The following is a 17,762-nucleotide window of genomic DNA, read 5'->3' as shown; positions in this document are numbered from 1 at the left end:
AAGCTATTTAAATATCAACATTCATTAAACTTCCAGTCTGTCAATAACTTTTAAACTATTTACCTTCAACTTTTAAACGGTCTACTTTTAAACTATCATTAAACTATCTGTCTATCAACAACTTTTAAACTATCTACTGTCCATCAACAACTTTTAAACTATCTACATTCAGCTTTTAAACAGTCTACTTTTAAACTATCAACTTTTATTAAGCTATGCAACCACCATGTCTATCCTAGCATCACCGTAGTAACCATCTCTGTATTATCTTTTTTAACTATACATGATATTTTACATCACAACTTTAGCATTTTCATGCACTGGTAATTCCTTGGAATTGCATTTCTAGTTATGTTTTTGTAATTATTATTATTATTATATAATATCTGTTGAAAGTCAACTTGATTCATGGCAAATAAAAAAATAACAGCACTAGTTCAAGTGTCAAAACGGCAGTTTTCTGAGTATCAAAACTGCAGTTTTGGAGGAATCATTTGCAGTTTGTATGCAGGAAATGCAATATTTTGGACATGAAAAAACTGCATTGCATAGCACAGTACTGTATTTGACTGCAGCAATACAATATTTTGGACATGAAAATATTATTGTACTGCAGTACAATAGAGATGAATTGAAAGGTAGGACCTTTTACTACCTTTTTTACTACCTCCACAATATTTTTTACTACCAACACAACATCAACATCAAGCAGCAGCCTTTTTTTTTTTTTTTTTTGGGGGGGGTATGCAAAGCACTAATTGCTACTTACTATAAGGTATAAGTGGGACACTGTCACACTCATCATAATTATTAGGTACACTAATGTCTAATTGTGATCAATTATGCTTTTTTTGTAGTGTCGAGTTGAGTTTCAGTTGTCCTTAACTTACCCATAGCCCTTAGCACTAATAAGGTGAATAATAACCTTGCCACTTCTTAAAAACAAATGACACTTAACAACCATAAACATTAATAAAGATTAATAATAAAGTGTGTCACATCACACACACTTACCCACAAATACACATTCTCACACACGCAGACTTAAGCAGTGAATTACTGTCCCCAAGGGGCAATTTATTTAAATATCAACTGAGGCAAAAAGGCGGAAAATGTTGTTGGCGTTGGCTCGATGGTGTTTTATGACCCCAACGTTGTCTTCCAGGCAGCGCTGCCACCGTCGACTTAAAGGCACCTTATCCTAAACCTAACCCTAACCTTAACCCATGCCTAACCATAGCACCTTCCAGGCAGTGCTGCCTTGAAGACAACGTTGGGGGCATAAAACACTAAGAAACCTTGGCATCACTGATGGGCCATCAACCACGGAACTCTACACAGTTTACTTCTATGTCATTGCTATGAACTCCGACTCACTCAGGTCCTGTTAGCACCATATAGATTTTTTAATTAGGCTAAAGTTAAAACATGTAGACACAAATATTAAGCAAGAATTGGAAACTTATTATATATTGAGGTGGTGATGAAAAGTTTACAACCAAGTCAAATTGTGTTTGTTACCTTTTACATCCTTTCAAGAGCCTTAATTTTGGTAGATTCCTTTAACTACCTTTTACTACCGCATGGACACCCTGGGTCAACAAATGATGCATGCATTTACATAATCACAGTCCATCTGGGCCTCAATTCTCTATTCTCAGCCAACAACTGTAGGCTAACAATATTGATATTTATCACTATTTATCACTATGTTTTTGAAACAAAAGAGGAGCCAACATACATATAGGCAGACTTACCAGAGTGATATACAAGCCTTTATCAAATTTCTTCCCAACCGAATTAAGATCACAGACAGCAAGCTGTTCAGAATCGCCATCAGAATGTTGATTGATGGAGCACTGTGGAAGAAAAAGATGGAAAGCTAAAAAAGCCACCAGCTAAGGGTACGTTCAGACTTGTCGAGAGCCCCATTCAACGGAAAATGGCTGAGAATGCAAGCCATTGGTTGAGACTATGGCCGTGGGATTTTCACATAGAATATGAACCACATCAATGAATTTGGCCCCAAACCAAGTATCTCCATTACTTGTCACAGGTAGTTCCACTCTAGACAGCCAAACGCCTTTTCCGCGTCAACTGATTAAACAGCAGCCGCCCTTGGAAGATTTCTGGCTTATTCTATTACATGTAATAGTCTGTGTACATTGTCTGCAGCATGGCGCCTTGTATAAAGCCTGATTGGTCGGGGTGGACTGGCTTCTCAATAAAGCGCTCTAGGCGGAGTGCCAAGATTTTGGAATAAAGCTTTAGATCAGTCCCAAGAGAGCCTGATGGGCCTGAAATTGAAGCAATCCATAAGATCTTTACCCCTTTTGGGTATAACAGACATTAGCACAGTGTTGGTTTGTTGGTGAAAAGACGGCAATGAGACTTGCTTTCTTGCGTTTGCAGGCATTTCACGGAGTCATTGTGATAACAAATAAAATGATTTGACGTTGAACAAAAGGGAGTAGACCTGTTTTTCAATGAAATAAGGAGGTGGGTGAAGAGCTCAGCGAGGTCATTTCTCAGCGACCATTGCTGCTGTTGGTCACGTGACCTCCACAGCCGAGGACTTATTTATTCTGATTTATTATTTCGGGTTTTATTGTTCTATTACATTTCATGCCTTTAAAATAAGTTTTGTTGTCCATGTAGAAGTATTTTGTTGCACTGTTCACTTTTGACCTATCGCCATTGCACACACTCTACCATAGCACCTTATCATGGTCAATGAATGCATCACATGGTCAGTCCATACCATACCTTTGTAATCACTTCACAAAACTCTTTAAATGTTGAAATTTCTGTGAGTGATTTTTATGTATGTAAGATATGTACAGTGGGCGTTGCTTTCAAATGGCCACTTCAGTCGCGCATTATGCGGCGTGAAGCTGCGTGAAGCTTTAGCACCACTTTCAGCCACTGTGCGTCGCTCTGCCACTGTACATCGCTCTGTCAGCCTACCTGCCGCCCCTTCTGAAAAAGCAGGAGACTACCATTAAACATAATTGTTGTCGAGAGGAATCCCAGCCTACGAATTTAATAACAAAATAAATCATGCATAATTAAACATTACCTCGATTTAGGCTACTTGGGTATGGCTTAAGGCTTGACTACACGGTGGTAACGAAAATCGAAATCTGCTTTTGATAGCCTACCGGTGCCGCTTCACAAAACGAAAAAATATCTTAATTTGCTGTCTACATTATTGTCAGTGTTGGGGGTAACGCAACTACGCAAATCAAAACAGTGTCTTATGTGATAACTGAACCAGTAGAGAAATAATTGTTCAGAATGAATCTGTAGCCTTGGGTAGGCTTCAGCAGAAAACAATGTTGTTGGCGATTTAATACTATCTGCCGATGTTTTTAACAGGCTACGCAATAGAGGCTTAGACAACTATGACCCACGTTTTGGTTTCGTAAATTAATTTGCCCTACTTCTTGACTGCAATGTAGTCAACTGACTGCTTGACATGTCATTTTTATTTTTTTGTACAGTAAACAAATACATCTGCTTTATGCCGCAGAATTACATTCATATTTGGCTGACTTCTGCAGACGCGCAAAAAAACACTGCCACTTCCCTCCCCATATTCCACTGATCACACATCAGACATCAGGGGTGCGTTTCCCAAAAGCTAACTACGCTTAACCCAGATTGGAACTCTTGGACAGGGGGCTGATAACTGCTGCGTAACGGCGGCTGTCATTAGCCGGCCTTAAGGCACTGCGCCACAGAATTGACGGCCTGGGTGAATAGGGAATAAATAACAATAGAGTACACAACTGTTTCACCAGCACATTTAAATGACACGTGTTAAACGTTAATTCAAAGCAGTGGTTCATTTACAAGGTCAGTCTATATGAACCAACGAATTAACTTGATGACCCTGAGAAAAACAGATTTCACGGATTAAACTAAGGTAGTCCATCATTAAGTCTCTGTTACTGTATGTGCAGGTGTGCCCGTCACGTGCTACTAAACGTCATTAACCACCTTAGTCCAGACTACTGAAGTTTGGAAACTATCATGGTCCAAACTTACAAGTACTATGTAAGTACAACAGTTTTGGGAAACAGTCGTAACTTACATGTTGGTTAGTTGAACGATGCATCGTACTACGTTAGTAAAAAGCTAACCTCCGTAGTTGTACGGGAAACGCACCCCTGTTTATTTTATGAAGTCTATACAGTAGATCACCTGCCACATTCTCACTTACAATAGAAAGATGCAATAGCCATTGGTCAAGTATTGAGTATAAACCAATTAAGATAGTAGCCTATACAAAAAGTACTCCATACCATCATAAAAATTAGTTAAAACAAATAGCAATTTGCAATTTGACAAAACACTGGATTAAATATCGTAGGCACAGGAGAAAACTTGTACATCCATTGGCCCGTGGGAAGATCACATGCCAGTTGCCTCTCCCTCCAGTGCTATGACTCTGTTGATGACTTTGTCCAGGCCTCAGGCCCCTCCTCCTCCTGGACAATAGGCCGGAGGTGGAGAGGTAGAAAGGTGAGTTGTTGGGGGCAGGGCCGGATTAACAATTCATAGAAACACACACACACACACAAAATGACACAGAGCATTTCCAATTCAAAAGGGAAAGCACTGCTCATTGCAAAATGCAGAATGCAGAACCTTTAAAGGTAAACAGGCCTATAACTTGACTAAAACCGGTCTATAACTTGACTAAAACCATGCAAAACTGGAGGTACACCTGTTATCTGAGCAGTCTGTATGTCCTCATTTTGCAAATGCGAGGACGATATGAGCCTGTTGCTTTTCGTTAGATGTCCGAGTCACGCATAATGTTTGAAAACCACTGGCTCGTAATCACAATAATTTAACACACGACAGTTGGATACTTCATCATGTTCCCATGGCTACATTTTGGTGAGTAGCATAGAGATTGTTAAAACAATAAAGTATGGCTCTCCGTTTGGGACATCGAAAACTTATATTTTTAATAGGGTAGACTACCGTCGGAGATGCTGACTTGCAAAGGCCTCGGGATAACACGTTATCTCCACTATCATCAGTCAATGCCCCCTTGATCAAAGTGGGGAATGAAAGAAAACGTTTGAGAACCAGTGGCTTAACTTGTTAACAAGTTACCTGCAGTCCAGAACACACAGAATATTGCAACAGAAAGTTGCCTTTATAATCAACTACTATTTGTTCCAACAGCATTCAAACAAAGCCTTTATAATGTGAAGCAAATGAGGATGCACCTTTCTGTGTCTCTGAGGTCGATGTGAGCAATGCCATTAGGAGGGTTAATTGTAGAAAAGCTGCTGGACCGGATGGAACAGGGTTTTGAAATCCTGCACTGCTCAGTTAGCTCCTGTGTTCACTTATATCTTTAACACATCATTGGCTCAAGAGACAGTTCCTACTTGCAGTCTGTTATTGTTCCAGTACCGAAAAAAAAAGTCCATCATGTATGAATGACTACCGCCCAGTAGCCCTGACGTCTACAGTGATGAAGTGTTTTGAGAAGCTTGTGAAAAACATTATCTGCTCATCCCTCCCTGCCTCCTTCGACCCCCTCCAATTTGCTTACAGAGTCAACAGATCTACAGAGGATGCCATCTCAAACCTCATGCACACCACCTTAACTCACCTGGAGGAGGGGAATGGGAATTATGTGAGGATGCTGTTCATTGACTTTAGTTCAGCATTCAACACGATAGTACCGCTCACCTTGGTCACAAAGATGTAGGCCTTAGGACTGAACACCACCTTGTGTCACTGGATATTTGACTTTCTCACCAACCGTTCACAAGTGGTTAGAGTGGGGGGTCTGACATCTGACACATTAACCATCACACTGAGCACAGGGGCCCCCCAAGGCTGCGTGCTCAGTCCGCTGCTCTTCACCCTGCTGACGCATGACTGCACTGCAACCTACAGCAACAATCACATAGTGAAATTTGACGACACAACTCTGGTGGGTCTCATCACCAAGGGCGACGAGACTCAATACAGGTTGGAGGTCGACCATCTGACCACGTGGTGCAGGGACAACAACCTCCTGCTGAACGTCAGCAAGACCAAAGAGATTGTTGTTGACTTCCGGAGAGGTCACACCCAACACCTGCCACTGACCATCGACGGTGCTGTGGTGGAGAGAGTGAGCAGCACCAAATTCCTGGGGGTACACATCAGTGAAGACCTCTCCTGGACCACCAACACTGCATCACTGGCGAAGAGAGCTCAGCGCCGCCTGTACTTCCTGCGGAAACTCAGGCGAGCAAGTGCTCCACCAGCCATCATGACCACATTCTACCGAGGCACCATTGAGAGCATCCTCTCCAGCTGTATCGCTGTGTGGGGCGGAAGCTGCACTGAATACAACAGGAAAGCCCTGCAGCGTATAGTGAACACAGCTGGAAGGATTATTGGTGCTTCACTCCCCTCCCTGAAGGACATTTACACCACCCACCTCACCCGCAAGGCGACCAAAATTGTGAGTGATGCAAGTCACCCCGCTCACAATCTGTTTGATCTACTGCCCTCTGGGAAGAGGTACAGAAGCCTGCGCTCCCGCACTACCAGACTCACCAACAGCTTCATACACCAAGCTGTAAGGATGCTGAACTCTCTCCCTCCTCTCCCCCCTCCACCCTCAGCTACATAACATCCTGGACATTGGACCCACAATGGCCGCCTGCACTACTCCACTTGCACACTTTACAACTTGTTGTTGTTGTCCTGAAAACACAACACTTCTGCTGCTCTTACATAACTTGCACCACTATGCCACTTTCTTTCTTACTTCGGTCAAACAGAACTACCCAAGCCTTTTATTGGCCTGACTTTGCACTAGTATTTTATTGACTGTCTATTAGGGTTGGGCACCGAAACACGGTTCTAATATGGCACCGGTGCCGACGCAAACGGTAGTAACTGCATCAAATAACAACATGGATTTCGGTGCCTCATTTCGGTGCTTAAATAGCGTTTTTTTTTTTCTTTTTTCGAGGCATCACTGCATGTCATGCGCCATCTCTAACGTCTTAACGTCTTGCTCTGATAGCAACACATCCAGATACAGTTAGCTAACATGATAAACACTGGATGTATAAACCAGAGGGGTGCACCACATAGGCGAGTGGACAGTGTTTGACAGCTTGCGTGAGCCCAAGTAGCTTACTTTAAAGCGATATTGCGAGCTCTTGTCAAAATCTAGCAGTGGGCCTAACTACACACAAGCAAAAGGCAATGAAACAACATCAACAGCAGGCTAGCCTATACGTTACACAATATCCTTGCTAATGTGCTAACTGACATTTATTTGAAATGTTATCAGCAAAGTTGTAAGGTGAAAACTTTATTTCACGGTGTGTTAAACAACATAATAGCATAGGCTATTAATCTTTCATGTGCATGAGGCCCATATAGCATCACAATGAATATGAAGATAATGTTAAAAGTAAGCTGGCAAAAACATAAATATGTAGGTTACATACCTGATGTCACTGAGCTGTCAAAGAGGCTACGAAACCATCTCCGTACGTTATCGCTAATTAAAATCAGCTGACTGGTGTTAGCGCTAGCCATAGTTGCTGTTAAAATGTCTACTAGGCTAGCGCTGGGAATCTAAACACTTCAACACCGACATGTAGCCTAACATGTTCAAAACTACTGCGTGTTATGGATTAAGACATGAAATTTCTTGAAGCATTTGGGAATACACTGAATTAACTGGAAAGTAGAGTCCCTGTTAGATTTGCTTCCTTGCAAATGCCGTTGTCCATGACCTGCCAGTTTTATGGCAAGCGGTTTTAACATACCTTATGGCAAACCGCCTACACTGGGTAAACTTGAAAGCAGAGTGTGCATGCATGGCAAGCTGTTTTAACATTTAAATGTATTATTCGTAGGAGCAATGAGATATTGATAGTGAATTGAATATAACAGTTCAATTTCATGTTCAAATTTGTATAATTCAAATCAATAAAAAAAGGCAATTCATGCTTTAGACCATTTTAATTTAAAACATTTTTAAAACAAAGTACCGGTTCAGGCACCGTTTCGGCACCGGCACCGTTTTAAAAGTATCGATTTAGCACCGGTATCGGATAAAACCCAAACGATACCCAACCCTACTGTCTATGCACCATTTCAACCAAATTTTGCTGCTCTTATTTTTTCATTATTATATGTGCCCTCTTATTTACTTATTTACTTACTTTTTTGTTTACTTGAATGTTATGTTTGTCTGTGGACTTAAATTGGTAAAATATGTCTTGTCTTCACCGTGGGATAGTGAGAAACGTAATTTCGATCTCTTTGTATGTCTGGAACATGTGAAGAAATTGACGATAAAGCTGACTTTGACTTTGACTTTGACTGGTGCTCCCCAAGGCTGTGTTTTGAGTCCACTGCTGTACAACATCTACACACATGACTGCAAAGCCAACAGTAGTCATACCTCCATCATCAAGTTTGCAGATGACACTGTGATCTTGGGCCTGATTAGTAACAACAATGAACAGCTCTACTTGGATCAGGTTGATGAGGTGGCACAGTGGTGTCAATCTAACAGCTTGACACCGAATGTCAATAAAACCAAGGAAATGGTAGTGGATTACAGAAGGCAGCAGCAGAACTACAGTTACACCCCACTAATGATCAGCAGGCAACCTGTAGAGAGAGTCACAAGTTTTAAATACCTTGGTGTCCACATTACTGAAGACTTAACATGGACTGTTAACACTCAATATGTTCTGAAGAAGTCCAGACAACGACTCTACTTCCTTCGTCAGCTAAGGAAATTCAAAGTTTCTACATCCATCATGAAGGCCTTCTACACTTCAGCGGTTGAGAGTGTTCTAACTGGTAGCATCATCACCTGGTATGGGAACTCCACAGTTAAGAGATTGTAGTATTCTGCAGAGAGTAGTGCGCTCAGCTGAACGTACTATAAGCACTCAACTCCCTGCTCTACAAGATATCTATTCCAGAAGAGTACTCCTAAGAGCCCAAAAGATTCTGAAGGACTCTTCTCATCCTAACAATGGATTATTCCAACCGCTGAAATCAAGAAGACGCCTATGTAGTCACAAAGCCAGAACTGAGAGACTCAGAAGTTTTTATCCCCAGGCCATCCAAACTCTGAACTCACACTATACTGACATGGCACACATTCACTACTCAGCACTCTCAAACATTTCCCAACCCTGAACTCACACTATACTGACTTTGCACTCATTCACTCCTCAGCACTCATGACCCCCCCCCTCCCACACACACCTCCCTCTCCCTATGCTACAGACCTTTTATTTATTTTCTTATTTCATCACACGTCAACACACACACACACACACACACACACACACACACACACCTGACTTATTTTTTATTTCTCCTCCATCTATCTACCCATGTCAATGTTGATTGCCTAGCCTTTCTGCCCCCCATCCCAAACACACACACAAAAAACACACACACTTACATCATCACGGTCATCACCTCACATACATACAGCACACTGCTTGCTACAGAACTACAGTTACACCCCACTAATGATCAGCTCTGCTTGCAATAGTAAGTCCCTTCACCATACTTCCAGTACATTGTCCCCCCCCCACATTATTTCATCAGGAAGCTTCTCCAACACACATCCCCAACATACGCACGCTGCCCTCTCCCCACATACACAGCACACTATCCCATCTCCCTTGTCATCCCCCCCAACACACACACCAAGACCCCTGGCAGTTGGGTTAGCCCCTTGAGCCGTGGATCTGCCCAAGGTTTCTTCCTTAGTAAGGGAGTTTTTCCTTGCCCCTGTTGCTCTTGGGTGCTCCTTGTTGGTGCCCCCCCCCTCCCCAAACCCAATCCTCCCCCACCTTTCGTATGCAGCCCTTGCCACTTAATCTACTAAACCCCTCTTCTACTACACTTTTTACCCCCCCCCCCCCCCCCCCCCCCCAAATGCACAAATAGGCTGACACCAGACATAATTTCACTGCATTTCTTACATCCAGTAACTATATGCATGTGACAATAAACTTGTATCCTTATAAAAGTGAAAAATATTCCATAAGTAAAATAAAATACTGTTACTGTAGTAACTGTACCACATTATCCCAAGCTTCAAAGAGCTCCCCACGTCTGTGACAGGCAGACGTGAGACCGCTAAATTCTCAGCCCACACTGAACGTGTAAGACCGCTAGGCAATATAACCATACAAATGTTTCAAAATTAGTAATTTCGGAACTGGCCATTGTAGGCTACGTAAAAAATAAACAAGTAGGCCTATCCCCTATCCAATGATATCGGCAAATGTTTGTTTTCCAAAGTAAGAATTTCACTTCACCATGCACCTTCGACAATGAATAGCTCATTACACTTATGTTACTGTTAAACGTAGGCCTAACTGGTATCATTACAAACATTATTCTGTGTCCTAAAAACTGGCATTTTATGGCATTGTGTCATGTAAGGTCGTTGCAAAATCTAGAGAAATGTGTGAGGTGGTCAGCGGGGGCAGCCACACTATCCACAGCTGTGGTATCGGGGGCAGGAGGATTACTGTTAGTGCACGCTTTATATAAAATTCTTCAACAGAAGGCCTGCCTCGAATGCAGGCTTGCGCAGCCTACAGTAAGTAGGTTAAATAACAGACCCGCCACATGTGCGGTATGATGATTTTTTACGAGCAAGATGTTTTCGGTGCCCTACGCGCACTGCATGTTCTTAAATAACAATGATCATCAGTAGCCTAATATTCGACCATTATTTTGTGTAAATGGGATATGCATTGGGTTAGACATTACTCCTAAATAGTAATAAAATATTTTAGCTAGGAGTTTCTCTTATTAAGTTATTCACAAAGCCTTTCAGACCTACTCTTAGTAAGGAAAAATGACAACTCCTGAACAGATTCTGGAGCGGAGCGCTCTAGAATCTTCAACTAAGAGTGAGTGAGTCTTCGTTGCTATGGATGACGTTATTACTCATGCACGAGCTTGACTGATGTGACCACCTTGATTGGCTGATTATTGTAACGCAAACACCTCCCTTACGATGATGAGTGGCAGGTGACAGGTCTGAGAATGCGTGCGCTACACAAGGACGGAAAATGATGAATAACTGAATAAAAAGGCCTAGCCTAAATTAATCAAGAGTAAGGCAAAACAAATAGCCTAGTAGCCTAATGAAACATACGGATTGATGTAGTATCTTTGTAACATTAAATTAATCTGTTACTATGCCTAATTTGCCTATGCCTACATTTGCAGAAGAGAACATTTTAATTTGATTCACAATAATGTTACATTTAATTTACATGTTGACAATGAGAAGCCTAGTTTTGGTTGTTGGTGGCGTTATTGCATGTTAGTTATGCCTACAATGCAAAATTGCTTCCTCACGATTGGAAGCTCCTGTAGCCGCATAGGATTTCAAAACATGGCGAAATGCCACAAAACCGGTTTGTGAATAGGTCTGTGAGTTAGGAGTCCTTCCTATGCGTTGAGTGCCAAAAACGTAATATTATACGTATACTGTACCTTATATGTGATTTTGGGAACTCTGTGATGAATGGAAATGAAATATATGACGATCGAAAACTCATGAAAACGTACAATCTGGACAATTTATCTGGACATTTTATCACAACTCGGTTGCCGCTTTGGGTCGAATCAGTGACGCATGCACGTCAGGTCAAAATCAGGCCATTTTCGAGGGTCTATCACTAGGTGGCAGTTTCGCCAGGTCTCGCTGATCACTTCCTGGAAAGTTTACACAAGTAAGTAACAGGCAACACTTCATATTTCATAAAAGACGTTATATCTCCATTCCTAGAAAAAAAACAGCCAAAATCAAAATCTTGATGAAAACTAGCCACTGTTTAGCTTGGGATTTCTCAGGAACAGAGGCGTGTAGAAATACACGGTTTGCACCCACCGAGAGCTTAAAGTCTCACCTTTTAAACGAGCCATTGTATGTGTTCATAGCTATAACACAGAATATGCTGTGGCTGTACAAAAATCGACAACAATGGTCTAGAACAATGGTCTAGCCACGCACCAGCACCACTCAGCACTGCTCACTCTGCTCAAGTTCAACGACATACACATTCAAATACGAATATATAATATATGCATACTGTCACATATTTATATTCACTCTTACTTTGACTTATTATGTGACCTACTTTCACTATTAGCTGGCTTACCCGCTTGTGTAATAAAATCATTACAGCTGATTCAGAATGCTGGAGCACGCCTGGTCTTCAATCAGCCAAAGAGGACACATGTAACTCCTCTCCTAGTTACTCTCCATTGGCTCCCTACAGTAGCCAGAATTAAATTTAAATCTCTCACTTTGGCCTATAGGACACTGACTGGATCTGCTCCTAGTTGTTTTAATTCAATAATCAAGCCTTACACCCACAACCGCCCACTGCAGTCTTCTGATGAGCCTGTTATGTCGACCAGTCATAAAAACTAGGTCTAACTCAAGACTCTATTCCTTAGTGGTTCCATGTTGGTGGAATGAGTTGCCCAGTTTTGGGTCGTTTAAGAGGGGTCTAAAGACATTCCTGTTCAACATGTACTTAGTTGTTTAAGCGCTTCTTATGTGTAATTGTTTGTATAATATTGTTTTATTTTCATTAGGCTGTTGATTAATTTGACATTATTGTTTATTATTGATATTCTCCTTAATGTAGTCTTACCATGTCATTGTTTTTATATTATTGATTGAATGGACATTATTGTTTTATTTTTGTTGTTTTGTATTTGTGTGTCGCTTTGGACAAAGGCGTCTGCCAAATCCATAACCATAACCATAGATTGCTGGCCGGATTAACTGGCCCCCCTGCCCCCCAGCCAACATGAATGAGTTAATATATCGTTAAGATTTTTCTTGCCATCTAAGGCACGAGCGCATCTGTGAGGCCAAGCCTCACCAAATAGCCTGTTTGTTTACAACTAACATTACATTTAATTAAACTGCTTTTAGGCTATGCCGAAATAGTTTTCAACATTTTGAATATTAGTGTCGGGTGAATTAGGAAATGTTCTCAAAGTACCCTTATGGCTGAAAGCTGAAAGCTGCCCCCCCCCCCCCCCACACTTCCCCATGACAAAGACATCGTAAAACACTGAAAGTTAATATTTTGTCACTAGCAACATACATCCGCCTTTTGTCGAAAGCAGTTGCATGTATAGCTCTGAACAAAACCGTTCAAGAGTTATTTAAGGGGGACGAATGAAACATCCTACAGCTTAAGTTATGTAAACTTCCCACGACTTCAATATTTGACAACATATCATGTATGGTACTTCAAGTGTTATTTTAGATAGATTGCTGCTGGGCTATATGTCTTGGTTCATGTCTGTTAACAACTCATTGCCATCCTCGCGGTTGCATCCATCCACCCTTCTATGAAATGAAAAAGACGTAGGCTACCTGCAAGCTGGCCTATGATTTCATTGCTGAGTTTGCGGCAAAAAGCAAGATGATGTTTTTTTTCTGAGTCAGGATATGGCGAGTCAATGTCATTTATATGTCCAATGGTAGCCTACAGTCCAGTGTCCATAGTGCACAATGTATCAATAGTTTGAATGTCGTGTGTGTTTCAACTCATTGACAAATAGCGTTCAGCATGATTTATGCCCAATTAATTCCCCCTGTTAAAGTGTTCGCCTTTGTAGTTTGGTTTCGTGATATCCTATGATAAACGGCTTATGGCCAAATATGTGACTCAGCTAATGTTATAGGCTATAAAATTTCCCCTCTTAAAGACAAGCTGGTGTAGCCTTTAGCCTACTATTAAAATGCACCGTCAATAGGCTATCGCATGATTTCATGCAAGAAAAGGGTGAAAAGGGCCTCGCACCTGTCAAGTTCGCACAGGGCCTCGCACCCCCTTGCGACGGCCCTGCAGCTCTTCCTAAGACGGGGAAAAAAGTTAAAATACAGTATGTGATAAAAAAAAAAAAAAGGTGACAGGTAGGCTGTTTCGGTCCCGGTGATTATTTATGAAATTGTGCAAACGACAGCCTTTTCAAGGCATTTTAAGAAAGGAGTGGTAGCATGCAAGCTCCCAAATTGACCCAGTAGCCTACAGAAGGCATCAATAAATTGAAGGGGAGGGTCATGCGTTTTTTCATAATCACTTTGGAGGGTCATAGAAAAATGTCTTGCTGGCGAGGGAGGGTCACGTCTTTTTTGACTAATGCTCCCAAAACTCCTCCGGTAGCCCCTTAAATAAATAACGATGCCTCCGGTAGCCCCTTAAATAAATAACGATACTGGATGCCTCAAATTTCCCTCGTGATGAATAAAGTTTCTATCTATCTATTAGGGGTGTCACGATTTTAAGTCGAAATCGATCAAAATTACATCTCAATCTCAAACTTCACCGTTTAGTGATAAATGAATGAATTCAAATGGAGAAGCAGTCTCCATCAGCTCATTTATCTTTCCTCCCTCACAATTCTAACTGTCTCTTTAGAACATAGTATGACATCCCATATTTAGCTATGCGTCCTGCTCAGATGGTTAAAATAACTTATGTTGTTACATGACTATAATGTGGGTATTTTTGGGTCGGATGTCAAATCAGATAATGATCAGTTACACTCAACTACACTGCAATTTGTAGGTATGAATAAATTGATCATAACTTCAGAAGAAAAATGACAAATTGATTCTGTTTTTTTCACTGAGTAGAAGACAAAATTGTGCTGCACTCAAACTTATACAATGAGTGTGTTGCACTTAAAAGTTTTATTTTATGTTTTATACCATTTTAAAGGGCTGTTTCTCCTGTTTACAGTGGTGGCTATATTTGATCTCTGCTATGTAGCATGGCCACAAAATAAGCATTTTTGTGCCACAAGGGTCATCAAGTATGAACAACAAATTGAATGTTCCACTCAGGCTCTAAAGAGTTCATTTGTCTAGGTGACCTAGGTCTAGTTCACAGCCAAGTGGAAGGTGCCGGTGGAGGAGAAAATCAGAGTGTAAGATTTGCTTTAGAGCAAGTGCGAAGTCTTTAGCTGTGTAGGCCTATTATAAAATGTATCAAAGCCGACATTTACAATTTTCACAGATGTTCTCAAAAGCGTAGGTTGAGTTCTTGACCATATTTTTGCCATAATTGCATGTTCTTACCTGGCTGCATGTGACTAGGTGCTGACTGAGAGTGGAACTCAGCAGACAGGCCAAAACCTTTTCCACCCCAGCTCTGAGCTCCAGCTGAAGCAGTTCTCTCCATCCCACTCCTTCACCTCCTACTAGTGATGATTCCATGCCAGACTGACGAGTGTTGCACGGCTGACAGGAGTATACCACACTTTCTGGCAGATTGGACAGGATCTCATAAAGGTCATCTAAAACAAAACAAATTGTTTTCCTGCAGCTCAGGAATGAACAGGTACAATAAAGGTTGGCAAAAAAATATGTGGAAGTGCCATTCGCCCTATTAAGAGTTTATGAGTCATCAAAATGATTTTGGAACCAATATAAGGTAAAGGTACCTTACAAGGTAACAAACTCTTTAGGGGGGCCTTTAAAGCAGCGGTTAATAATATTAACATACAGTATATCACAACCAAACAAACAAGTCAAGAGAACCACATAAAACAAAATGGTATAACATATTTAACATTCTGCTGCACACATTAAAAGACCTAAGCTTCCTCAAGAAATGACCTGGGCAAGAATACTCCATATATAACCAGATGTTCAGTTTTTTTTTCTGTAAGCAACAGACACCAGAGATTTGCAGTGTTACCTCTGGTAAGTGATTACAAATACATACAAAGAAGGTATTACACATACTGTATTTACATATGGTGAGAGGTCAAGATTTAAAACTGACATTTTATTAATAAAAGACCATATAGCAATCAGTTTATTTTCTTGAATGCATAAAGGAGTCTGAACTATGTGTGTATCAAAAATTGCTTGTAGCCAGAATCGGTGTCATTAAAAACCAAACATCTTTTTTATGGAACATAAAAACCATTTATCAATTTTGACTTGAGACTAAAAATGTAACAAAAAAAAAAAAAAAAAAAAAAAAAAAAAAAACTTTGCTTGGATAGTATTTTAAGTGCAGCAAAGAAAATAATAATATCAAAAAATCCACCATGAGCATTAATGGCTTCTTAAATCTTTAATACACCCTTTATTCCTTACTTTCGATTAATTCAAAGTTAACTGCTTGAAAGTACAATTTCCACAATATGTTTTTCAGTTAAAAATGTAAACTCACCTGTTAGGCCTTCACATTTCGCATGAACCCAGTGGTTGCAGGTAGCACACTGCATCATCTGGCTTTCATAGTCATTGTCCTCATAGCATTTAAAGCAAATTGTGCAGTAGTTACCTAAACCCATGGAAGATATCAAGCACACAAAGATTATGTTTTATGTCAGACTGCTACACTAAAGGCCATTCAAAACTATTTAAGAGAGAAATGTTCAATGAGCAGCAAGAAGTTAATGTAATAAAAAATAAAATGTTCTATGCTCTTGCCAAGCCTATAAAGTTAAGAATCAATCTGAAGAGCATGATTCAACTGCAAATCTCACAGTTGAATAAATGTCTATGTGGCTATGGAACATGAATCATTCCATTCCCATTATTTGGGTTTCTGAATATCTGATGTTATGTAAAACTATTTGTTTTTACTTTTCTGACTACTGGATTTATTATAAGCTTAACTGTAATGTCATGTAGGTCACTCCATCCATGGAGTAGACACACATGTCCCAAGAGTTTCTGTTCAGTGTGTGTTTACTGCAAAATTAGCTTCTTATCTGATGTCATTGACCGGTTGTTGAGTTATTGCCCAAAAAGTGCTTTGAGCCTACCCCACTTTAGAGAACGCTAGCGCAACGGGACACACCCATCTAGGGGTACAAACCCCAACCCATATTAGTTTATTATTTATTCATTAATTTGGCTGACACTTTTATCAAATGCCATTATATGTAAATTATTACAAGGACCAGTCCCCATAGAAAAACCCTTAAAGAGTTAAATGCCATGCTCAAAGTCACAATGCTGACAGTCAGGAATTGAATGCACAACTTTTCGGGCTACTGCACCCTCTAGCTCCTCAGCCACTATGCAACCTCGACCCAATACCATATCAGCCATGTGGGGTTAGAAGCATGCCAAGTTTCATGTGTATTGATTAAGTAGGTGATATTGTTGACCATGTAGCAGAAGAAGAATAAATAAATAAATAAAAACTTATTGTATATGATCTTACCCTGGGCATTGAGTTTGGTGCAGTCAGGACAAAGACCTTTGTCATGATTCCACTCGGTGTCCCAACTCTTCCCTGGGGTCACGCCACAGCTCCTACATCTAATACAGCTCATGCACACCTGACAAATAGAGAAATAGTGCCTACAATCACCTACATTGTTCCTAGCATGAACTGTCTGTTGTTCATAGGACACTGAATCCACTCATTTCATGCAGAATATTCAGGATATTTCAAACAGTTTAACAACATTTGACATGAAAGACTAGAGCTACAATTATAAACCCTGAACTATAATGGTAGAGATAGATAATAACACATTTATGAACGATAAATAGATATAAGGGGAACGTGTTAGCGTTCACAAGCTATGTCTCTGCTTCAACTAGGGCTGGGTGAAAATGTAATCTTTTTTTTTCTTAGTGTTGTAGACAATTCTAAAAGGTACACTAAGCAATATTTTCACCTTTACGAAGCCAATTTGATGGTAAACAAACTTGT

The 17,762-nt window shown here is 40.6% G+C and overlaps 1 protein-coding gene across 1 annotated transcript in view; it reads right to left on the bottom strand.

Annotated features, from left to right (window-relative positions):
- Nucleotides 1–17,762, bottom strand: part of kmt2bb (lysine (K)-specific methyltransferase 2Bb) — a 111,700-nt gene that overhangs the window by 37,528 nt on the left and 56,410 nt on the right. The window contains exons 15-18 of the mRNA XM_042107347.1: nucleotides 17,265–17,382; nucleotides 16,260–16,373; nucleotides 15,155–15,372; nucleotides 1,758–1,859 (exon numbers count right to left, since the gene is read on the bottom strand). Coding sequence (XP_041963281.1) covers nucleotides 1,758–1,859; nucleotides 15,155–15,372; nucleotides 16,260–16,373; nucleotides 17,265–17,382 — 552 coding nt within the window. The remainder of the gene's footprint in view (nucleotides 1–1,757; nucleotides 1,860–15,154; nucleotides 15,373–16,259; nucleotides 16,374–17,264; nucleotides 17,383–17,762) is intronic.

Source organism: Alosa sapidissima, chromosome 10 (assembly GCF_018492685.1).
Source record: "Alosa sapidissima isolate fAloSap1 chromosome 10, fAloSap1.pri, whole genome shotgun sequence".
Lineage (NCBI taxonomy): Eukaryota > Metazoa > Chordata > Actinopteri > Clupeiformes > Clupeidae > Alosa > Alosa sapidissima.
The sequence above is the reverse complement of the archived record's forward strand: the minus strand, read 5'-3'. Positions and strand labels throughout refer to the sequence as shown.